We start from the raw sequence: 25,790 nt of genomic DNA on the forward strand, positions 1-25,790 counted from the left end.
CCATATTGTGAAATGTAATTAAACCTCATGTGAAGTAGTTAAAATTTGAAATTTACTTGAAATAAGTTGTAACAGTGCCTTGGCAAATGTTTTGTTCAATGTTACAGATGGGAGTTTGTATTGTGCCTTTTTTGATGTGTCAAAATTGTGTTACCAATTGAATGTATTTAATCTGTATAGCATGGAGAAATTTGTTCTGAGTTCTTATTAATTTGGATGAATAGTTGAGTATAGAGAAATAACTAAGCATTCATTTGAATGCGCCAACAATAAATGACATTGCAGTTCATAATAATACAGAACAATTTTTCATGTGCAAAATTAGAATAACTTGTGTAACCTTGGAATATTGTATTATATCTTGTATTGTGTTGAATTTCTTGTATGTCCTCAATAGATTCTGTGGCTAAAAGATTATTATTTTGACATCAGCTGACCATGTGTTGTTAAGGTACAGCTTATCTTTATTCTACTCTTTAGTCTTGCGTGAAAGTCAAGCTCAATGAAGCAATTATTGCTAAATGTTCAGCCATAGTTTGTCATTGCATCCAAAATATTACTGGTATATATACCTTGTACTTATAGATATATTTTCAAAAAACATACAGGAAATGCTTCAATTTCAATTCCTTCAAAATTGATGAGGGCTCAAAAAGTTTTAATTCAATATTAGAAATTCTAAATGAGTTACAAAACAATTTTTGATTAATATCATCCTTGAGTCAGATGATATTTATATAGTGTTAGGGCAATACTGTATGCTATAAATAATTGGCAATCCTTTTTTTATGAGAGCGGGAGATTTCAGCAATACGTCATTAATCATATTATAGAGAAATGTAGCAAGAATTGTGTGAAAATCTAAAATGAAACATTTATATATATGTGCATTCCAGCTCCCAGTTAGGATAGTGCACTGTACCTGCCAAAGTTTCATGATGGGAACTTCTCAGTTGATTTTGTTTACTCTAATTGTGCCTAAATATCTTCAAATCCAGTATAATTAAATTGTATTTATTTAAAAATGCAAGGTTGCGTTGTCCTAAATTGACTTTTTCAATCATTCCATCTCAGTGCCCCAACCCTCTTTCATGAAGCCTAGTATCCTTAAAATGTGATTCCGCCGTAGTAGTCCCAGCGCCATCCCTTGGTGGCTGTGCTTCTGGTACTATAGATGTAAAAAATGAGTGTGAATGAATAACTAAAGTGTCCTGTGTTCTCACAACTGATCGTCTTACAGAATATGATAAATTTTCATTTATGCGATACATAAACATTTCTGTGCTAATACCACCTTGTATGAAATTGCTTCAATTTTTCTTGATAAATCTATTTCAAAGGATTTGTTAACCTCTTTCTTGATTTTTGTTGCAGTGACCAAGTTTTAGGATATTAATTGTTGCTACTTTTCTTAAAGTGGAATCTTGATGAAGGCCTTAGCTTGGATAAATCGCTACGATGCGTACTAATTATAATAGTTAATAATGATTTCCTACTTGTTCCGCAAGTTAGCAATAATAAAAAAACTTGACTTGCTCATAAAAGTTGGACTATCAAAGTTTGTGTTAACCCAGCAGATTGATGGTGACCTCAATACTTTATAGTATCTTGTTGAATCAATTGTACATTGAAAAACTAATTGTAGGGTATTCATTTGGAACTTCTTTCTCGATTCACTTTGGAAATGCCAAATGATAAATCACTCGATGGCGGTAGGGGAGGAAACCCAAAGTGGACCCCGCCAAAAAAGTACAACTTGAGGAACTCGTCCAATGCTAACAATTTTTACTCAGTGGACTCGACCCAAAATTCTGGCATGCAAGCTATGCCTTCAGCTGATGGGAATTGCACGCATACTAGTGACGCGCTCATCAGTGGAGCCATGAAGCTCCCCAATGGACGGTACATGCTTAACGGCATGGAGCTCACCAAGCAGGAGTTGGACTTTGTGCTAGACAATACTGAGCCTCAAGAAGTCCCGAGTGAAAGCTCCATGCGCCAATCGTTGATGAGCTACATCCCAAATTTTCGAATATCTTTAGGTAGTAAAAGCAGTAAAACTGATGCCACAACATCACAGATGATGAAGAAAAGTGAACATGCACAATCATTGCATAAACAAATCAAATTTCGCACTAAACCTCTGACTGCAGTAGAAAAAGTAAGTGAAATTGTGTCATTTTTATTTAAAATTAGACTTTGATCCTATCTTATTATGCATTTTGGTCTTTGAACTGTACGTACATGCTTGTGTAGCTTTAATACATCAAAATTGTTTTTTTATAACCTACATGAGTCTGGATTAAAGATTAAATATTTTTAACTTAACTAAGTCAAGTTAAACTTCTTGCAATTATGTTAGGTACTGTCAATAGTAATATAAATATGATGGTTTCTGTCAGATGAACAAGATTGATTAATGCACTAGATACACTGAATCTATTGTGCACAAGGCTTTTTCAATGCATAGATACTAGCGACGCACACCAAGGAGGTGGAGGATGCCTCGACGTCTGCAGCGGCCGCCGCTGAGAAGGGACCTGAGTGCTCGATATGCCTCAGCAACTGTCATGAGGAGTCACCCTACCAGGCATTCTATTGCAGGTCGAGACTAACCGTCGAGTTTCTCTCAGAGATCTTTGCATTGGTTTCCAAATGTGAGAATTGAATTGTTGAATTGTCTCGAGTTGTACATTTTTTGCTCTTTCGTCAGTGAGTTAGTTCAATTTAGTGTTGAATATTGCGTATATATACTGTCTAACATGTATTTATATTTACTGACATCTTCAATATTTCTGACTTTTCTTTTAATTCATCCTGCTTGTGTGCAAATTGAAGTAAGTTACCCAGCAAATGACTTGGATGGATTGTTTATTTGTCTATTTGTTCTTCTATTTTCTCCCGAGATTGTTGGTCTCGATGATTGTTTTAATTATCTTGAATTATTTACTGTTGCAGAAACGAGCCGGGACATCGTGGGCTCTGTCTCATTTAGCCGATGCGGCCACGTGTTCCACGCGTGCTTGAATTATCTCGAATTGTCTGTTGCAGAAACGAGCCGGGACATCGTGGGCTCTGTCTCATTTAGCCGATGCGGCCACGTGTTCCACGCGTGCTTGAATTATCTCGAATTGTCTGTTGCAGAAACGAGCCGGGACATCGTGGGCTCTGTCTCATTGAGCCGATGCGGCCACGTGTTCCACGCGTGCTTGAATTATCTCGAATTATCTGTTGCAGAAAAGAGCCGGGACATCGTGGGCTCTGTCTCATTTAGCCGATGCGGCCACGTGTTCTACACGTGCTGCGTGTTTGAATTAACTTGAATTATCTGTTGCAGAAACGAGTCGGGACATCGTGGGCTCTGTCTCATTGAGCCGATGCGGCCACGTGTTCCACGCGTGCTGCGTGCTGCAGCTCGTGTCTCATGATGCCACCTCCATCGTCTGCCCAAACTGCAAGACCATTCACGGTGTCATGACGGGAACACAGCCCCCGGGAGGCACTATGACAGTCCAGACGCAGAGCATGCATCTTCCTGGGTATCCGCACTCGAAAACAATCGTCGTGTCTTATAAGTAAGCTCATCTCACGCGCTTTGGTATTGTATTTCCATAATAATTTTCTCAGCATTCTGCCCAAATTACACTTCAACATTACGTTTAGGTCATCCCATTTTGGCCGGGCATTTTTATAAATTTATAATATGTTGGCATTTTTATAATAAGATTTTCTCCCCGTAGCATTTTTATAATAAGCTTTTTTCACCTTGGCATATTCAGCTTATATTTTTTTAAGTAATATTGTTCCTGAAAAATCTAGAGAGCACATGACTGAAAAAATTGATTCAATTATTTCTCCTCAAATTGACGTGGAGATAATAATAACTATCTCAACTTTTGCGGGCTTGCACCGGACCTTAAAATCCTGCGTATTTTGTGTAAAATTCAACACAATTCAATCACGCTCGATGTCATAATTGTAAAATTATAACATTAATTATAATAACATGATTCATTCGCGCTCGATGTCGTAAGTATAAAATTATAACATAATAATTGCAATAATTAATTTATAATTAAACGCAACAACATAATTCATTTGCGTTGACTTAGAGATTGAACGAGTAGAAGGAAGAACTAGAACACAGAGAAATCTTGCTTCCACCTGATATTATTCTCTCTTGAAAGAATTCAGAAACCCAATTCAGAAACCCCCCAAACCCAAAAATCTGTCTACAAATAGAATCAATGCAGCTATAATTTGTATAAAAGTTTTAATTTTTGTTCCATTGTAATTTAAGGCTGAGTACGATTTTTGCAATACTTTATAAAAAATAATAAAAATGTACATGAGAGTTATTTTTCATAGTGATAAAAGGTGTCACAGTAATTATTAGAAATTTCGCATTAGATTTACCTACTTCTCTTATTTATTGACAATCAAAGTTCCAAAATAATTACCATACCTCCCTATAATGTTGTACAAAATTCGTTCAAATGTGTTATCAACTTAGTTCTGCCGATCGATAATGTTTGATTGAACAAACATCTATCACGCCAACGCAAACTATCACCGAGATGGGTTATTGCCTGTTTGTCTACATATCAAGCTAAGCTGGTCATTAAAAAATCTTCTAACTTCACTTCAGTGTAAAGAAATTGCAGCCGTACGAACGCAATTGGATGGAACTACGACAAAACTTCCCATTGGCTAAACAATTACTATTAGTGTAGTGCTTTTAGCTGTGGCTCGGTAAGCCCTGTCGGAATTTTACCACTGCTACCGTAAACTGAAAATTTAGTTGTGTGACCTAATGTAAATGGTGAAATGTGTTGTTACGACATTTATCAGATAATCGGGAATGAGGTAATCAAAACAAGAGACGGTGTCAATATCACAATGTGAAATCGAATTGACCGTGCGGAAGATTTTGCTGTATGTAAATATATTGTGACATAATATTCATAATAATCATAATCTAACGAAACATAGATTTGACATTTAAATTTCTCTTTATGTCGTAACATTTTGCCTCGTGTACATTTTCTTGTTCTGTAAATTAATCCGCTCTATTTGCAAGTGTGCTCACCATTGCATTTTCAAAAGTTTCCCTCTTCTGTAAATTGTTTACCAATAATTCAGAACTCTCAGTGGGCATTGTACTTTATTATAGTTTCCCTCGGGGCGTTCAAGACGCGAAGCATCCTAACCCTGGTCGTCCTTATTATTTAGTGGGGTTCCCTCGCGTCGCCTACTTGCCAGATACGCGGCAAGGCCGTCAAGTAAGTGCATTCCATACTCTAGTAGTAATTTATGGAGCAAGAGTAAATGATATTGGAGTTTGTGCTGTGGGCTTCCATTTCACTCGTTGCTAGAAACTTAAAGATGCGCTTTAGAACTTGATTTAAACGTGTCCTACTGACCGTTTTTTACAATCATTGAATGAATGTTCTACATTAATCGTTGCACGAAGTATGAAATTTTTAACTAACTACGTACCTCTCACTGTGATGTCGTTATTATAACTACAGCTGCTTACTACTGATTTAAATTAATAGAATGGGACATTTTGACTATTTTTACCGATTGTTAAAACTCCTGCAGTTTGCAGAACAACTTCCAATTCATAGAGCTTTTTATCGTGACTGTGCATCATTTATCAACTACCAGTATTTTAGTAGTGGAAAAAACATTTCTGTTGTCAGGTGTTGTCATTGCTACGTAAAGCCTTTGATCGACGTCTTATCTTCACGGTGGGGACGTCGGCGACGACATCGCAGCCTGACTGCGTCGTGTGGAACGGCGTGCACCACAAGACGGAGGTGACCAACCACGGCGGCCACGGCTACCCCGACCCCAACTACCTCGACAACGTCACCATGGAGCTCGCCGCCCTCGGCGTAACAGAAGACTCGTAATCCATCCGCGCAGTGCCTTGTCTCGTGTTGCAGCATTGTGCAATTGTTGTATCAATGTTCAAATTTGCTGGTTGCAAGTAGTATCTCATTAGTATTGTGTTATTTTACTTGCTCATAAAAATGGAATATATAATCGAGAAATGTTTAAAGTGTGCAAGACTTCGTTATTCTGCTATTAAGTTAAGTTTTTTGGCGCATTTTCTCATTTATGGAAAAAAGGCGCTATTGTTCGTCATGCCCGTCCGTTCGTCCGTCCGTGACTTCATGTTTTCGTCGATTTTGAGAAAATGCGCTCTCTAGTCACTCACGGCAGTGAGAACTGGTCTAGCTTTTTTGCGATGGTAGTTTCTGCAAGGACTTTCAATCGAGTAAGTTAATGCAAAAAGCTTGTAGGTACGCAGAGGACTATTCACAGAGCACTTTTGTTAGCAGTGTAATGCAGCACTAATGTCCGAACTGGAAGCAACGTTGCGATGCAACTTGACTTCTTATGGGAAAAAATTAATGAGGTTTGGAACACAATTTAGTCACTTTTCGTCGGTTACCGTGCTGGCAAGTTGAAATTTTTCCGGCAATATTAGGAATGGATTTTCAAAATATGAATGGAATCACTAAGAAGGATTTAGCTAGTTGTATTTTGTGGATATTTCACTTGTATTATTTAGTGTTCATTTCTTGATTCAGTTTCAAGTTCAAGATATTGAACGAGTTATTTGTATTGATCTAAGTTTACTGTACTCGCTCTAAACGATTTTCTATGCAGAATCATCTTGTCCTGAGTAATAGATGCTTTATTATTCGTAAATAGGCGTGTCTCATTTTCACCTCTATTCTCGGTAGATTAACGAGATAACTGCTGTTCGGTATTATTCAAAGGCTGCCGATTAATTGTTTCGTTGGTGCAGGAATAAGAGGTAAGTAGCACCCGCGGAGACAATACTGTTCCTACAGCTATTGTGGGGACCTTGGCCAATCCCCCGGGATTCTCGGCCAATCAATTGTTGTTGTTGTTGTTCGCCCTCCCCGTCCCGCGACAAGTGCGGGACGGGGCCTACACCCATTCCTGTGGCCAGCTCAACCTCTCTCCCCAGCGCGCCAACAGCCCTGCCGCCTCGATGGGAGAGTCCCACAAAACCAGGGGCGACAAGGGCGTGACCAGTTCCGAGCAGCCGAACAGGTGGCAGGTGTTGTGATCATGTCTGAGACAGAGTGGACAAAGAGGGGACGGATGTGTGGCTGGATCTATCTTGTGTAGGTATTGGTGTAGTAGGGGGGACTTGTTTGTACGGAGTTGTGCTAGTGCTCGGCGTGTGTGCTTGGATAATTGGGTTTCTGAAGAGTCTATGGCTGGTGCTGGTGCCGAAAGTACAGCATTGTTTGGTAGATTGTCCATGTAGTTAGTTGTGATTGTAGTGTGTATTTGTTTCTTGCATCTATTTAGTGTTTCTGTTGTGGCTTGATCTGGTTCTATGAGTATGTTAGTGGTATAGTTTCTGTTTGTGAAAACTGTTTGTTTCATAAGTCTGGGTGGGATGGGATGCATGGAGTCTGAGGTGCTGGTCTATTGGAAGCGTTTTTGTTTCTGTGTGTAGGGGGCTTTGGTTAGTATCAGCTGTACAACCTGTTGCAATGCGGAGTGCTGTGTTTTGGATTGTTTGTAGTTTGTTTGTGTGAGTTTGTGCTAAGCTGGGGGACCAGATGGTGCTGCCGTATTCTATTATAGGTTGTGTTATAGTTTTGTAGGTGGTGAGTAGGACTTCTTTTTGTTTTCCCCAGTTTGTTGATGTGAGAGATTTTAGAATTTTTATTGTTTTGGTTGCCTTGTCATGTGTGTTGTGGATGTGGGTATTGAAGTTTAGTTTTGGGTCAAATGTGATTCCTAGTATTTTTGGGTGTGTGATGGTGGGGATTGTGGTATTGTCTATGGTAAGGTTTAGTATTTTCCTGTATTCAGCGGGGATTCCAATCAATTCATCGTCATCATCAGCAGATCTCATCACTGGAGACCTCCCGCCCTTTATGAACGATTTGGGAATAAAGATTCAATAACTAGGCCATTTTCCTTGCTGGTGATGTTAATTTTTGATCTCCAGTTAAAAGTAACTTAATAGCTGAAACCATCCTACTAATCATCTGTAGTGTTCCTGCAATTCGAATCCGATGCTTAATCGTAGGAAAGCTAAACGAGCTTACACTTTTTCCGAAAGTTGCAGCGTACTAGGGCTTAATCTTAGAAGTCGAAGTACTAGCTGAATTGTACACACAAATCAAAATTGATGTTTTGCATCAATATTATTATTTTCGCTTTTTTTGAACGACTGGTTTCATTTGCAAGGTTAAATTTCAAACCGCAAGTACAAGTCGTATATATATGGTTGTACGTACCCTAGACGATTTTAGTTGCTGTGCGCTGGCTAGAGAACTGGTTAAATAAACGGTATTACATCGCTTGCCATATTCCGTACGCGTTCCTGGTTGGTGGCATGTGTGTCTCGTTACATCAGTCAATTCAGTCGTTAACCAATGAAGTTGTTCGGCAAAATCGACCTAATAAATAATAATGTAGTTGAACATAATAGCATTTTTCCAAATTGAAGACTTCAAGTGAAATTGTAAAGTATTACTTTAAGTTATTGGGTGGTATTTTTCATTTTGGGAATTTTATTCGTTCTAAGAATCCTCGCTTCCGACTCTAAACCAAGATTGACTTTGTTGGAAAGAGCTCTTGCAGCGTCGTTAGGTTGCAGTTGTCGTACAGTCTCACAATCGTTACACTTCCGTCGCAACCGTGTCTCGTCGCGACTCGCGACGGTTTCAGTGCTTCGCCAGATCAACTTGTGACTAGTCAGGCATGTGGCGTGCTGTGCATTCAATTAAAATCGAACTCAGTGTTATTTCATTTATTTGAATTTGAAGAAAAATTGCTTGGCACAGTAAATCTGCGTGGCATTTCCATTTTGTTAAGAGTATTTCACGTCAAAAGCTCGTTTGATGCATTTGCTTCTGTTTCGTGAAGGAAGCATTTATGTATATTCACTTTCATGTTTATCATAGAACCTTGTAAATGGATAACTTTATGCGCAAACCTTGTGGCGTTTGAACATGTAGGTGCGAGAAAGTTCTACGAGTGTACGTGTGTACAAATATTAGTATAGGTTGGCAGAATTTCTTCTTTCAAGCAGGTTTCATTGAAGACCAGAGAATTTGTTTTATTCGCAATTTTCTTATTAGTTTTTTCAACATATCGAACAATATTTTTAGTTTGAACTGGCAAATCGAAAATCAGGTTACCGATGGACATTTTTATTTCGTTAACGACGTTTTGAATGTTTCTATCATTCATTATCAAGTTAAAAGAAATGCGCCTTTTAACTTGATAATGAATGATAGAAACATTCGAAACGTCGTTAACGAAATAAAAATGTCCATCGGTAACCTGATTTTCGATTTGCCGGTGTGTACAAATAATATACTTGGATTAGCATACACACTCATGACTTTTGCCACGTTTGCCTCACACGTAACAATTGTGGCATAAGTGAAGCAATGCGTGAATGTTTCATTGATTCATTACACTTTAATTCGAAGCCTGGATTCAAATTGATTAGTAGAACGTTTTTGAGTCCTTATTTATCAAATGATTGTTCGTGAAATTTCGCGAAGTGTTTCATCGAGTACAAGCTTGGCAGATAACAATTATAGATGTGCTAACTCTCCATGGTGCACATTAGTCAAAGAAAATGGTGTAGCTAGCCTACCTCAACTCGTCGGACGAATTTAAGAATTTATGCATTTAAATTAATATTGTGTTACGGGTAGTGGTAGAATTTACCTGTCTGTGAATCGTATGGATTTTTTTTGCTGATAACATGCGACATATTTGTCTGTAAAAATAATGACGCTCGTCCTTATCTCCGTATAGTAGGTATAGTCAGCGTTGCGGAGATAAGGGAACGGATTGGGAATTCTAGTGGAAATCACATTACAAATATTTATTACTGTTTGATATATTATCCTGGTTTAATTTCATGCCTTTTTAAAAAAATAACGCGGTAGATGAAAGGTATCGTAAAAATGGCCTGTGTTAATTCTTGTCTTATTTCTTACGAAAACAACTTTTGCGACAATCGTTCACTGAGATTTGCTTAAACTGCTACAGAAAATGTACTTAACCATTCTAAAACCCAGTCAGTGTGAACGAGCACTTTTGGTCTTATCCGTATCGACTGTTCAATGTAGGATTTGATAACCGCTATCTGTTTTGGCGCGATAGCGTCATGATCGGTCATTGGCTGTTCATCTACGTCTACGCATGCGAGTTTATTGCAATGATGTTTATATTGAGCGCGATGCCCTGCCAAAAGATGTTAATGTATGGTAGATGTTATTTATAATTAACATCATAAAATGTTAATGTCATTATTGCAATAATGTGCGTTTGAGAACGAGATTAACCCCAGAATCACATAATAATGGCGGAACAAGAAGACCTAAGCTTCAGTATGCAGAGTGTGCACATGGGCGAAGTCTCGCAAGTGAATAACTCAGAAACGCTAGAATTTGCAGATACATGTTGAAGCATGGTTTGCTGTACTGGGAAGCCAGTTCATCTTGAGGAAGATGAAGACAAATGGCCTGAAATTACCGAATACATCAGCAGTATTACCAACAAATGTTTTTTTTTTTTTATAAATTAACAAAGTTGTCGCCAAGAATACTAAATATGAGAAACTCAAATCAACTCACAATCTACGAGTGGAGTTATGCTGAAATGATTGAGAAGTTTATGAAGACTTCAATTCTATCAGGTAGGGCATTGCATTTCCTACAAGTAATGGCAATGGCCAATAAACTAAATGTTGGGTTAAACATGATTCGGCACAAATTGCAACAGGCTCTCCCACCAAGCGTCAAGCCAAGACCGGACTCTTCACAGAGAACACCATGCTCTACTCCCACATCAGAAACCCATACGACGTTGCCTTCCTGGAGTTCCTGCAGGATGATGACCTCAACAAGCTTGAAGTCGGGAACACACTTGGCAGATTGTGTTCAAACGTCGAGAAGTGCCACCTCCTCTCAGTTACAAAGTCCCCGATACCTTCCAGCTAAAGCCTGCCTCGGCCATATCTTGAAATCCGTCAAGGACTCCAAGCACCTCGGAGCTACCATCACCAACAACCTGCATTGGGGGAACCATGTGAAGTCTGCATTCGCAGCACCTCTCAGTCGGGACTTCTGACGGGTGTCTGTGCGCGTCAGAAGTCCTATGGGATTTCGCGCTCCTAGGAGGATTGCTCCTGAGCGCCCCACCGCTGAGCTCGCGGTGTCTGACTGCAGGTCTCAGTTGTGGGGTTAAGTTATTATATAGGCAGGATTCCTTATATTTCCCTTCTCTGTCTCTCTCGTGCGGGCGGCCGACGTACGTGTAGGCGACCTCTTGTTCGAGTGTCTTCGTTTCTGTTGCTTTTCGCCTGTCCCTCCTTGTCACTTCGTCTCTTTGAGATGCTAACGCTGCTTCTTTCGAGCCAGCTTCAGCGGGCTGGATAATTGAGACCTCCCGCCCCTGGTGGGTGATGATAAATGTGAGATTTTGAATAATTGAGAATTTCTGCCTCGCTGGCGATGTTACATTTTGACCTCCGTTGCGAAATAGCTTAATAGCTGAAGCGCTAGCAAATCATTATACTACTACTACTTGTGTCGCAGCAACGGCCCTTAGGATAAGCGCCTTCACCCACCGGAATTTGAAAGGATGCACCACAAACGTCCAGACCCACTACTGTAGGAGCATGTTCCGAGCGATTCTGTAATACGCATCGTCCGTGTGGGAGCCGCACCAGCAGGGCTTTGTGTCCGCCCTGGAGGCAGTTTAGCGCGGATCCTCAAGACGTATCCTTGAGGACTTCAACCCATAATCAAGCGCTTTATCGATGGTGACAAAATTAGGCTTCGGGTCACTCGTGCAGAGAACAGCAGCGAGCAGGGCCTGTTTGACGTATAAATTCATTCATAAGCTGGTGGACACGAACGTCCCACCTGGCAGGCTACAGCCCGCTGTCAGAACCACCAGAGGCCGCCATCAGAAGCTCATTGTGCCGCACGCAAGAACTGATGTATACAGCAATTCGTTTTTTCCTTCCGGTACCAGACTATGGAACTCCCTTACCAAGGAAACCGTAACTGCCACCGACCTGATGCTGCTATGTAGCCTTCAAAACAGCAGAGAAGGCCTGACTAAAACAGTAGACTCAAGTATAGGGAAGGGAGCCCATAGTTATGCGATCATAAACTTTTGACGCTGTATTTATAAATCGTATGCTTTATCCCACAGCATGCTCATATATGAACCAATATATGTATATTTATTTTTTGTTGGAAATTCAATATGGAGCTTTTCCTAGCGACATCGGGCTAACCACTTTTCTTTAACAAATAGAGAAATAAAAAAATATACTATATATATTTAAATATATTCCTATAAAGTAAGAATTAAGTAAAGATTTAAATTAAAAAAGAGATTAATTTGATAATTACAGTTTAGTCATTTATTTACTTTTCCCGCAATTTTCAACTCGTGTTGATTCGATATCATTACGCTGAATAGTATGATATTTGGTATGGAATCGTTAACTGCTTACGTTATTTAATTATATTAACTTTATTTAATCCTATGTTGCAGAGACGAATCATTTTTAAGCGATGTCTGCCTCAGATAGAGGTGGTGAGGAGAGGTCATTGAGTCCGATGGATGTGGACAATGCAAACCAAGTAAGCTATAAGTCGTCCAGCAGCTATTCCTCCATTGGTGCTGGAGGACAAATGTCATCTTATCCTCGGAATAACTCGCACGACTCCTTAGTGAATGGAGTGAATTCTGGAAACTCGAATGACGCCCCTGAGACACCCATGGGTAAGATAGGAGACCAATGGAAGACGCACGATAGCGTTCCCTGTGATGAACGCCGTGGCTGTACAAATCATCCAAGTAACCGTATTGCTTCTTCCTCATTGACAAATAATTCATCATACCGCGACCTGCACTCTTCATCGACAGGACTTGATGTGAATACAGATCTTGTGTACTCGAGACATTCATTGCAAGTTAACAGAAATGATGATCGAGAGTACGATTCAGCCACATCGACTGGATTTCACGTGGCCTCCCAAGAAGACGATGCAGCAACCGCGCGTTTCTTAGCAAGTAAAGCGGTTGATGGGTCCAGTACAGTTCTAGATACAGCTGATCTCGACCGAGTAGTGCTTGACGCCGCTTCACATGCTTCCTCATTGCTGATAGATTTGGCTGACACTCAAGCCGCTGCCGTGTCTTCGCTGCCATCAGTCAAATCCAAACAACGACCTTTGTCTCTCCCTCAAATGGATTTATTTTCTGAAAATGTTATTGCTCAGCACGCACCGCCAAGCTTTGTTAAGGGTGTGAAAGATTACGTTGGTTCTGCAGGGGCAACTCCAATATCGCAACAAACTGAATCCGAAACTAATTTCCCCTCGAATACTCATCACAATTCGTACCAGAATAGAGACGTAGTACCACAGTCCTCCTCCATCATTAGTGATGAGTACGAGTCACGTAAAGATGATAAATATAAAATATCATCCCTCACGGACACAGCAATGTTCGACAAAAGCAGGGGCTTGTCAGAGCTCTCCCAGGAACGTGGTGCTGATCGGGGCTCTGAAGATGCCACCTGTGCTCGGGCAAGCAGCCCTGGGTCTCCCACGTCAGCTGACAAGAAATATCGTCAAATAAAATTCCGCGAGAATCCGACTACCAACTTCGAAAAGGTGATCACCTAGAATTCCTATTCATTATGTCTTCTTGACTGTAAACAAGTTGTTCAGATATTAGTGTGTAGCTAGATGGAAATAACTTCATTCGGGCCTTCAAAGCATATGTGGACTGTAAACATGGATGCCTGGCTGTCTTTAATTAAAGGGCACTTTAGGTATGGACTAACAGTTTTGCTGGTAATAATTTCGAGTTCCTGTATTAGTACGGCCACTTTTTGTGACTATATTACCATTGCTCCGTCGAGTAATCATAATTAATGGAAAATATTCAAGAGAATTTTAACTCGAATCAATCCAGTGAGAAACAATTTGCAATAGGTGCGATAATGTCATGTTCGAGAAGGAAGAAAGTCGTTGACAGTGTGGAACTGAACATGACTCTTTTATTCTGCAGGCAATCGTTCGTGTGACTAAGTATAATTTATCACCCACGTATGCAAGTTCATGTTTTTAACACATCGAAGCTCAGCAGTTTTTCTAATCAAATTGGAGGAGGTTAATAATATTGAATTCAGTGTCATTTAATTATTAATGTTATTGCTAACTGAAATCGACCACCGGATAAGAACCCTATGAATATATTATTCGATTTAATTGTGCTAGTCTGTGTGGATTGCCTCACATTGAACTGATACTTCAAATTATAGTCTTAGGTGATGAAAAATTTGTATAAGAAGGATTCCCCTTTATTTCCTAGGCGCTGGCGGCTCACACTGAAGAAATCATCATCCAAACAGCGGGAGACTCGGCAGAAGACTGCTCCATCTGCCTGTGTGGAGCACATGAGGAGTCCCCGTACCAGTCACGGGCAGGTGTGTGGGCCAGTCACGGGCAGGTGTGTAGGCCAGTCACGGGCAGGTGTGTAGACCAGTCACGGGCAGGCTTTCGAGTGAATCAGTGGTAGGGGTGTAGGTTCAATACGGTATAGTATAATTTTTCTCGTTCTCTAACATTCATTTCATTCACCATCTATTATTCAAAAGTTATACCTTTATATACCCTATAAAACTAAAGATTATTCATGAACTCTGCCGCAATTGATCTTTGCCTATCTTTAATCAAGGAATTTCTTTTCACCAGAAGGGAAGTTTTTGATTTTTACCATCACTAAATACTTGAATTTTGTCAGTAAAATATATTTTTGTTCCCTTATGGACATGTGACTTTGTCCTCAGAGACTGTGCGTGACATCACGGGCAGCGTGGCACTGAAGCAGTGCCGGCACGTGTTCCACGCGAGCTGCCTGGTGCAGAGCCTGGCGACCGACGCTACCAGCATCACTTGTCCCAACTGTAAGACCATCCATGGCACACTTACGGGCACGCAGCCCAGCAACGGTACCATGCATGTGCGCCTCAACGAGTATTCCTTGCCTGGATACGATGGCTGCAAGACCTACAAGATAACATACAGGTTAGGTCTTGATTTTCATCTAACAATGTTGGAGGAGAGCTTCTCGAACAGATCACTGTTTAGATTTTTTCTGTCAGATGATATGCATGTGGGAATAGCAGACAAGGAAAAAGATCATATAAATAAAATTTTCAGCGAGATATTGATGTTACTAATTTAAGATGGGTACATTCAAATCAGGCAGCAACTCTTAAGCAAAATTTTTTATTTACTCTAATTGCTCATTCTGTATTTAAGTGTAACATAAACGAATGTGTCATGTGCACTGTCGAGCAATAAATGCAATTGGTAGGTATGTCAGAATATTGTATCCACTTATTTATTCTTTAAATTTTGTTATAAAAATAAATTTCTGATTCTTTAACATATTCTCACTTGTAACATCTTATGATTCTATTGAAATGAAAGGACAACAGACTTTTATATTTATAATCAAAGTATTTAGTCGGTTAAAGAAAATAATCTTGTTTGTTGATAGTTTCCCGCGAGGCATCCAGGGGCCAGAGCACCCCAGTCCTGGCCGCCCCTACTTCCTGATAGGCTTCCCTCGCTGCGCCTACCTGCCTGACACGCCTAAGGGTAGGAAGGTGAGTCACTATTAAACGAACAAAATTCTTGTACATTTATATCAGGTAGTAACTCTTGAGCAAGATTTTTAGCGCAATTTCTCATTTATGGAAAAATGCGCTATTGTGCTCGCCGTGTCCGTCTGTCTGTCCGTCTGCATCCAACAATAAATCGTCTTAAGAACCCTAGTTCTGTCTTGCGCAAGACCACAACTCTTAAGCTTAAAAAAATATTAAAAAAACCTTGCTACTCATCTCGTAATAAGGCTTCGACGTCATCTTGGTTCTGATTAACAGTTAACACAATCCATATCCAAAGGTGAAAGTTGACCTTCGATTTTGAGTTCTGAGTGAATATTTGCAGTGAATTCTTTCATGGGATAATATGGGATGCCATGTTAGAAAACTCGCGCCAAAACTGCTTCATGAGATTAAATAATAACAATTAAATCATAACAATAATAAAAACAATAAAAATCTTTACATTTTGTTCATAGTGCTGGTGCAGGGGTCTAATATTTTGTTGATATTGTTTGCGTAGAACTAGTGACTCTTACAGCAATTATTCGCTTGAATATAACAGAGAAGAACTCAGATCAACATAGATCAAAATGAAAAATTTAAATCTGGAATGATCACTAAACCTTTATGATGTATTTTTTCTGAATATTTATATCGGTGATAAGTAATAAATTAATCTAATTTTTCCTAATTTTAGTCAGAGTATTCAAACCCAATGAAAACGAAATTTACCGTAGTAAATACTTTTGCATAGAAAAGCAAACCATCATTTGAATCAAGGATGGTAATAATCAATATTACAATTACCATCAAGAGAAATGGTAATAATTGTATAATGTTTGCAAGTTTATTTGAATGGTGACAGTGATTGAGTTGGCAGATTATCGAAACCCAGTTACTGTTGACTTATATTGTTGTTGTGAGCTTTGTACATCATGATTGAGCTTGTCGCTCGTCATTTATAGGTACAGGCAGAAATATTGCATCCTGCTTAGAAATAGCTCCTTCATTAATAATTAAACAATTTTCAACACTAGTTTCATCAGTGGGTAAAATATTAATTGGGGGGGGGGGTACTTAACTGCAGGATGACGCAATTGTGATGGTCGTTGTTCGCAGGTACTGCGACTACTTCAAGAGGCGTTTGATCGACGTCTAATTTTCACGGTGGGGACGTCGGCGACGACATCGCAGCCTGACTGCGTCGTGTGGAACGGCGTGCACCACAAGACGGAGGTGACCAACTACGGCGGCCACGGCTACCCCGACCCCAACTACCTCGACAACGTCACCATGGAGCTCGCCGCCCTCGGCGTCACGGAAGACAAGTGAATTCATGAAACATTTTCGCGGGTTTTTATTTCTTCTGAAGCTTTTCATGAACGCAGTGATTCATTCACCTGCATTTTTTTTCCCCACTGATTTTGATTGACTTGCGCTCATTTTATTCACTGTTGTACTTGCGTGAGGTTCATCTTCATTGCAGGAACAAAACTAAGACATTAATTTATATTGTGTTTAATTTAGTTGTGCAGCGTCTTATAGAGAATGAATACAAATTTCAAAACAAGTTTAGATTTTTTCCAATTTTTTACTCGTTTCGATTATACCTATTATTTTCTCTAGAGAAAGTATCCCGTGTTTATCTGAATAGTTCAAAATTTTTCAAGATTTTTATCGAAAAATATTGGTCAGACAATTCACTATAAATGATTTTGTAGCATTTGCCTCATTCTGTCTGATATTTTTAGTGTTATGATCAGATCTCATTAAAAAATTTATTTTCGAACTGTAAGTATATCGGTGTCAAGTATCTTGTGCCCAACCAATTTTTTGTCTGTTGTCTAAAATGAGGCTCTTTTTCAGCTGTCGAAATTTTGATAATGACTTGGCGACAGCCGACGATGCTTTCCTGAGCATCAATAGCGACTCCAGCTCCACAATTGGTGCACAGACTTTGAACTCTGTACCTAATCACAGTGACATCGCTGCCGGTGACGCCGACTCCAACAACGCCTCTAGAGATGACTCGACTGGCGCCGGAGACCTCATGACACGCGACCGTTCTTCCGATCACTTGCAACAGCGCGGGATATGTTCATGTCCCGTTAACCACACGTGTGGTTATAATCATGGAAGTTATTCGTCAAGTTCTGCGAATTATGGAACTAATTGTGATGCAAATACGAATTATGGCAATCATTCCTGGGGACCCCAATATAATGATGGTTATTCTGGATGTGCCACGCATTATGATGGTTATTCTTGTGATCCCTCAAATTCGTGGAATGATTTTGGAGCTCCTTCAAATTATGGCAGTTATTCTGGCGGTCACTCGACTCATGCTGGTCATTCTGGAGGTTACCCAAATCATGGTGGTCATTCTGGAGGTGTCCCAAATTATAGCAGTTATTCTGGAGGTCACCCAAATCATGGTGGTCATTCTGGAGGTCACCCAAATCATGGTGGTCATTCTGGAGGCTACCCAAATCATGGTGGTCATTCTGGAGGTGTCCCAAATTATAGCAGTTATCCTGTGAGTTCCATAAATCATGGCAGTTATTCTGGAGGCCCGCAGTATCATGACAACTATTCTGGAGCTGCATCAACCCACGATGGTTTCTCCGGAGCTCCTAGAAATTCTGCCAGCCACTCAGGACGTTCCACAAACTGGAGCACAGACTCTAATGCCAACTCCCCCTACGGTGGACGTTCATCGAGTAACGACGCTAATGACAACATCCGCTCCCCTGTACGTGGCAAAAATTCTTCAAGAAAGCAAAAGAATTTTGCGCTTAATTCTCCTGGATCACCAAGCCCTTCACCACCTGTCAGCAAAGCCCCGCCTGGGGACCAACAGCACATCTTCCGAGATAATCCTGTATCCAACGCTGAAAAGGTATTTATTTTTACAAATTTTTATGCAATTCATAAACTGTTTATGTATTTTTCTAATTTAATCTTAAATCTTACCGTACCTCATAAAAACATTTTTCAGCGTTGCAATTATAGTTGTGCTTGAATCCCTGGAGCACTTAAATCGTTGAACAATCCAATTCGTTATCGGTAATTTTACGTCACAAGCCAGGCCATAGAATTACCCATTTTAATCATGAGCTCAAACTGACTGCTGAAAGCGCTGTCGAAATGTTCCCCCGCTTAATGAATTATTTTTTTTGTGCAGATGCTGCGTGACATCTCCTTTGAAGTTCCTGTAACGCCTTCTCAAGGAGAAGATACCGAAAAATGTTCCATTTGCTTACACCGCATCCACGAAGTTTCGCCGGCTCAGTCGCCTACAAGTATGATCTTTTTTATAATTAACTTGCGTGAATTCTGGTGAATTTCTTCAGTTACTTGACATTAGTCATTTTACCTCATTAGTGGCTGGACCGAAAGTAAAGGTTGTGAGCCATTTCATTGTTGAAGTTTCATGTTGGAAAGTAATATGCTAAGAGTCAATAAGATGGAAGTTCAATCTGGTCGGAAATGTGTCTGGGAGAAGGCTTTGCCTCACTTATAACTTAAATTGCTATCGCTGGATGTTTGCTGAAGTTTTCTGATGTTGATTATTTGCATTAAAATCGTTATGATATGGACAGATTTGGTGTCATTCTCGTCCTAAATGCTGGAAATTAAATCATCCGATTGTTGTTCGTTCCTAGCTGTATTGAACATAGTTAGGAAAGACAAGCATCCTATAACTTGATTTTTCGATATTATGCTTATTGACGACGATGATTGTTGCTTGGCTTTAGCGTTTAATCCACTGAGTTGTTATTGGAGAGAGAAGGTTCAGCCCCAGCACGGCACACGGCGGCCTGGTTGGTGCAGTGATGCTGGCTAACTGCGGCCACTGCATCAGCTGTGTTTATCACTGCAGGCACATCACGCGGCCTGGTTGGTGCAGTGATGCTGGCTAACTGTGGCCACTGCTTCCACTGCTGCTGTCTACTGCCGCTGCTCGTGACGGCGGCGCAGAGCTTCAGTTGTCCGGTCTGTCGGACGCTGCACGGCGCTGTCACGGGCACGCAGCCTGTCGGGGGGCGCATGAGCAGCAAAGTCGAGAACTCTTCCCTTCCCGGGTTCAAGAAATGCAAAACTATCGTCATAAATTATCAGTAAGCGCAGTGGAAAGTGTTATATTAAATTCTAAATTGTATATTATACCAAAAATTTATCCACATCTGTAAATTAGTTCATACTTTTTTGAGGTCACTCTCATTCGCGATTCTTCTCCTCTGACTGTCATAGGGATAAGTTGTTATGTATGTTGGGCAGTTGAGTTTTTATGCGTGCAGGATTCCTTACGCTTCCATTCTACGTTATCTCAAGTGCTCGAGGTTTCGTTCAAGGAACCTTGGAACCTTTTGACTTTGTTTTCGGGAGCTGCTATAAGATTTTAGTTCAGATCGGAGTGCTACGGTACTCAACACCAGCTACGTGATGGCAATTGTCCTGACATTTTTAACTCACTCTAATCTAGACTCTGACGTCATTTTTAATTCACTCCAATCTTTGACGTCATTTTTAGCTCACTCCAATCTCTGACGTCATTTTACAACACTTCTCTTTAACTTCACTTCTTGTTTGTCTGTCTGTCTGTCTGCTACAAATCTTATAATCTATTTTCAACACACTGTTACCTCTCCAATCGATCTGAAATTTTGCACACTTGCGTAAAGTTGGAAACAATGCATGAATCAATTGACAGAATAAATAATTTTATAAATAAATTTTTTTTTCAATATTAAAAAATTCTAAAAATAATTTTGTCTGCTATAAATCTTATAATCAATATATAACACACTTCTAGCTGTCCAATCTATCTGAAATTTTGCAGACTTGCATAAAGTCGGAGACAATGCATAAATCAATTGACAGAATAAATAATTTTGAAAATTTAATTTCTTTTATGTATTAAAATAATGAAAAAATAATTTTTTTTAATATTTGAAATTAAAATTAAAAATTCATTGTTCATGTTTTACATTGGAGACACTGGATTTTTTAGAAGTGTTGTCTTTAAAAATTAATTTTTAAACATACATTATTTAACTCCAATATCTGATGTCCTGTTTGACTCACTCCAATCTCTGACGTCATTTTAACTCACTCTAATCTCTGACGTCATATTTAACTCACTGTAATCTATGACGCCATTTTTAACTCACTCCAATATCTGATGTCCTATTTGACTCACTTCAATCTCTGACGTCATTTTTAACTCGCTCTAATCTCTGATGTCTCATATTCAACTCGCTCTAATCTCTGTTTTGTGCTGCAGCATTCCTGAAGGCAAGCAAGGAAGAGAGCACCCCCACCCCGGGCGGCCCTACGTTCTGAACGGCTTCCCCCGCGTGGCTTACCTGCCTGACAACGAACAGGGTCGCCAGGTGAGGGCCGTAATTATCGTACAAACCTTAGCGTCATGCTGCGAGCTCTCCATTATTCGGAGAGCTTGCAAAACCATTCAACTTTTTCAATGGGTACATCTTCCGTCATCATTGTTCTTTGTATCTGCAGGCCTGTTAACTTAAGTTATTATCAGTATTGGACAAACCTTCAATACGTTCAGGCGCCTTCACTTTTTATGAATACCTAAAGAATCTTTATGATACGTTCACAACTCGTTAACGAGTACGTATCCATCGAGTGTTTGTCTAAGGACATACCTATTAACTAACCGCCGTTAGTGTTACTCACATGTACAGGCCTGATACCTAGAGTTGCCGACAGTAGGCCGCGATCTCAGCTTATGCGTGATAACTAGCTATATTATCACACCTTTTGGTGTCACCCAAAATAAAGCATTAATAGGTAACATGCATAGAATTTTGTGAGTTATTCTGTTATTATTTGCATTCTTACCCACGTCTACTCACGCACACTGATCGCCCTCATAAAATCATAAAAATTCACTTTCATATCTTCACAGTGAATGTACTAAAAAAATCTCATCATTGTACTGCTGCTTCACGAATTACACAAACTTTTTTGCGCGTTCCTCAAAAATTGTTGGCCGAAGATGGTTTAATTTATTTTTTTATTTCTCAAAGGTGTTGTCTCTCCTGAAGATCGCATTTGACAGACGCCTCATCTTCACCGTTGGACACTCGGCGTCCCTCAACCAGCCTGACTGCGTCATTTGGGGCGAGATTTCCCACAAAACTTTCAAGAAGGATAATAAATTTGGGTACCCCGACCCCAAGTACCTGGACAACGTGATGCTCGAGCTCGCTGCTCATGGCATTACCCTTAAGTATTAGTGTGCGTATCAACGATTTTTGCGTCCTTTCGCCTTATTAGCACATCATTAGCGCTTAGTCGTTTAATTTGGTGTTTGTTGTAATTGATATCGATTGTTTTGGATATATTGAGTGTTTCACGTTCGTGAAGCTTTCTGTGTGATGCGCTTCTAGTGCTATGACTACGTAAATGGATTTAAGAACGGTACTTAATTTTTTAGTAGAGTTCATCAGAAACGTCATTGCGCACCCTGGCTATCTTCATATTAATTGTGTGGTGTATTAAGAAGTCCTTTGTACATAATCATATTCTACGATTGAGCACATTATTTTATAATATAGAAATGTATCCATATAGATATAACCCATTTGATTATATCTTTAAATGCGTTGAATATTTTTCTACTGAGAGAGTTTTTACAATAAATAATTGGTCAAAAATGACTTGTGTGCTCCCATGGAAATCAAGCCTACCTCGTATAACTTTCTTTCGACTTCTTTTTCATCGTGATATATGAAATGACTACACTTCAGAAAAGCTTGCTGGCAGAAATGAAATTTCACCAGGCAACAGTTGAATGACTGGTCGTGTTGATTGATGCCAGGTCGCAGCGCTTCGGGTCATTTTTAATTTTCAGACATTTGTGATGAACTTTCTTCCCTTCCTATTGTAATTGTTTGATAACATATCCAGTGTTACATTATGAATTAGTAAAAGCTATTCTGAGTTTAGTAAAACCTATTCTAATTCAAAACGGTTGAGTATTTGCTTCTTTGAGCCTTGTTTATATACTAAGATCTCGGAATTCGTTTTGTGTTTGATGCCGGTGGGACAATTCTTCACTAAACATTACTAATCTTTTTTGTTTCAGCCATTGATAACATTATTTTGCGCACAAATATTCTATATTCGTGCACGTACATTGTAAAAAAAAATATTGTCGAGTTAAGTGCACAATTTTTATCTTAGTTCATCTATCCAGTAGCTGCAAAACAGTGAGGCCCCTGGCATTATAGCAGCGATTGTTTTGACGGTAATTATGTCGATTCAGGTATCGAAATGTTCTTCATATTTAACTGCGGTTTAAAGATAAAACAATGAGACGCTTCTCAAATTTGAATTATGTTATACATTCATATAAAAATATTGTCTAGTGTGACTGGCCTTCATTATTGATCATACACTAGCGTGCTCCTGCAACGGTGCTGTTGATGGCGTCTACAAAAGAATGTTGGCTTTGTGTCTAAGCCGTATCGTTCTTTATCTGCAGATGTTGAGGTTTCTACATCAGGTAAACGTTGTAACGAGTTGAAGAGAATGCAGTAATTTATGAAATAAAAGATTCAGCAATTAGTTAATTCAAATAAATTGACAGTGCTTGAATTATAATGAAAGATTTGTTGATGTTTACGATTCGTATTATTAAAATCCGAGACGTTGACCTAAGATTTAGGCGGCTGAATGAATTAAATCTGAAAATTTAAAAGCAAAGTCCACAAAAATTCATATCTTTATAGAAAACGTTTCGGAGTCCAGCTCCATCGTCAGTTCGTAGAATCTAGAATTTACATAGAAAGTCACAAATTAGTATAATTGAAAGCCTGTGCGCACTCACGCCGAGCAGTGTGATGTCCCCGTTTCTGACAGTGACTTTAGGATGTTAGTTTCCACCTCCGGTACTTCAGATTTGCGTATTTCAGAATCGTTGCATATTTTTAAACTTAGGCCCAGTTTAAATTCAGCTATTAGCTCCTATCCCAGTGGTTCCCAAAGTGGGCGATATCGCCCCCCTAGGGGCGGTGGAAAGATTTTGGGGGGCGGTAAACAAGAAAAGGGCGATAAGGGGGCGGCAGTCCGAAGTTCGAACGTTTGTTTGATGATTTGTACACTGCACGTGCAGCTCATGACTACAGCGATGGTTTTTTTTACCCAGATCTCTTTTTAGCGCATTTCCTCATTTATGGAAAAAATGCACTATTGTGCTCTCAATGATCAAGGAATATCTCTCAAACTAATGAACTTAACTTGATGAAACTTGGTAAACGTATTCATTAGGACCTAACGGTAATGTAAAGCTCGTGAAAATTTTTTAAATTTTGCCTTCAATTGTTTTTGCCATAGTTATATGGAAATACGGACCGAAATTCACAGTGATCAAGGAATTTCTTCCAAACTACTGAACAGATTCGAACGAAATTTTGAATTTACAGTCCTAACTACCGAACGGTGATGTTTAGCTCGTGAAATTTTTTTCGACTGTGCCTTCGTTCGTGAGTGTAATTCGTGATTTAAGCAGCAAATACGTGCTTCAATTCGCAGTAATCAAGAAATTTCTTCCAAACTACTGAACAGATTTGAACGAAATTTAGTATTTTAATACATAACATCAGCAACGGTGATGCTTAGTTCGTTACAATTTTTAGCGCATTTTCTCATTTATGGAAAAAATGCACTATTGTGCTCGCCATGTCCGTCTGTCTGTCCGTCCGTGACCTCAAGTTTTCGTCGACGAGGAAACGCGCTCTCTGTCACTCACTGCAGTGAGTACTGAGTTACATTTTTTCGCTTTGCCTTCGTTTGCGAGTTATACGGCTATACGTAAACGGCTCTTGGTTAAACCAGCCGGTAGAAAAGCCGGTCGTTCGTCCTATATCTGAATAACTTGCGAACGAAAGCGAATAAGGAAGTGTGAAATCAAGAATGACGGTGAAATGAAAAAAACTCGCAAACGAAGGTAAATCAAGAAATTTTTTAGAATCTAAAAACACCATTTGGTAGTTAGAAATATTTATTCAAAATTTCGTTCAAATATGTTCGGTAGTTTGAAAGAAATTCTTTGATCACTGCGAATTTCGGCCTGTATCGCAATATAACTCACGAATGAAGGTGATATTTTCTCATGCTAAACATCACCGTTAAGTTCTGATGAATACATGTTCCAAGTTTTATTGAGCTGCGTTCATTAGTTTGGGAGATATTACTTGATAATTGAATTTGGAGATTTGTCGTGAGACCGGCCACGAGTCCGAGCCGTAAGTTTGCCCGAGACGTGCTAGGTTTATGGTACTGAAACAGTCACAACAGCTGAAAAACATATTGGTTCACTAAAATGGGTTTTATTTGTGAAATACACATTTGTGTTTAACCTTATCTTTTAAAATTGCAGCGTACTAAATTTTATAGAAAGAGGCGCATGATTTTATTTGTGTCTGTAGGGGGCGCTAGAAATTCACTACGGAGCCAAAGGGGGCGCCAGCCTGAAAAAGTTTGGGAACCACTGTCCTATCCCCTTGCAATTGTGAATAGATAGGTCTTTGTGCCCTATTAATTGTAAATTTAGGTTTTTAATTGTGTTCTGTGCTTTCAATTGTATTAACTTGTGACTTTCTATGTAAATTCTAGATTCTACGAACTGACGATGGATCTGGACTCCGAAACGTTTTCTATACAGATATGAATTTTTGTGGACTTTTCTTTGCTTTTAAATTTTTAGTTAACTTGCGAGTTAAGCAAATAAGTGACATGAATTATATCTGCGAATGCATGGATAGGCTTTTTGAACTTTATTCCAGCAACTTCAGGCATCGTTTTCACTTAACATCGGGACCAGGATTGTTCTAATTTATATTGCCATCTTGTGGATATGCATAGGAGAGAATTCATAGATAATTGATTGAAATACTAGTACTTTCATCATTAAATTAGTCTCAATTAGGGTTGACATAATGTAACGCTGCCGTAGAGCATTATTTTAGGATGAAGTGCACTGAAATGTCACAAACTCATCCTACATAAATAGTCCATGCAG

The 25,790-nt window shown here is 39.4% G+C and overlaps 2 protein-coding genes across 4 annotated transcripts; both read left to right on the forward strand.

Annotated features, from left to right (window-relative positions):
• The first annotated feature begins 675 nt into the window (after positions 1-675).
• Positions 676-6,155, forward strand: LOC108677889 (probable E3 ubiquitin-protein ligase DTX2). The gene is made up of 6 exons (XM_018166192.2): positions 676-2,161; positions 2,471-2,592; positions 2,955-2,960; positions 3,336-3,575; positions 5,174-5,282; positions 5,706-6,155. Exons 1-6 carry the CDS (start codon positions 1,685-1,687, stop codon positions 5,916-5,918), a joined length of 1,167 nt encoding a protein of 388 aa, XP_018021681.1. The 5' UTR covers positions 676-1,684; the 3' UTR covers positions 5,919-6,155.
• A 4,457-nt stretch (positions 6,156-10,612) lies between these two features.
• LOC108677886 lies at positions 10,613-23,138 on the forward strand. 3 transcript variants are annotated; one of them, XM_047881155.1, is made up of 12 exons: positions 10,613-10,726; positions 12,601-13,727; positions 14,431-14,545; positions 14,909-15,146; positions 15,625-15,733; positions 16,853-17,061; positions 17,600-18,213; positions 18,244-18,632; positions 18,918-19,035; positions 19,617-19,854; positions 21,021-21,129; positions 21,793-23,138. In XM_047881155.1, exons 2-12 carry the CDS (start codon positions 12,621-12,623, stop codon positions 22,000-22,002), a joined length of 3,456 nt encoding a protein of 1,151 aa, XP_047737111.1. In that variant the 5' UTR covers positions 10,613-10,726; positions 12,601-12,620; the 3' UTR covers positions 22,003-23,138. The 3 variants fall into 3 exon arrangements, with proteins under 3 accessions (XP_047737111.1, XP_047737110.1, XP_018021678.1); XM_047881154.1 differs by having other exon boundaries at positions 17,600-18,183; positions 18,214-18,632; XM_018166189.2 differs by having other exon boundaries at positions 10,614-10,726; positions 17,600-18,632.
• Positions 23,139-25,790: the final 2,652 nt, after the last annotated feature.

This window comes from Hyalella azteca, unplaced genomic scaffold (assembly GCF_000764305.2).
Source record: "Hyalella azteca isolate HAZT.00-mixed unplaced genomic scaffold, Hazt_2.0.2 contig7219, whole genome shotgun sequence".
NCBI classification, from domain to species: Eukaryota; Metazoa; Arthropoda; class Malacostraca; order Amphipoda; family Hyalellidae; genus Hyalella; species Hyalella azteca.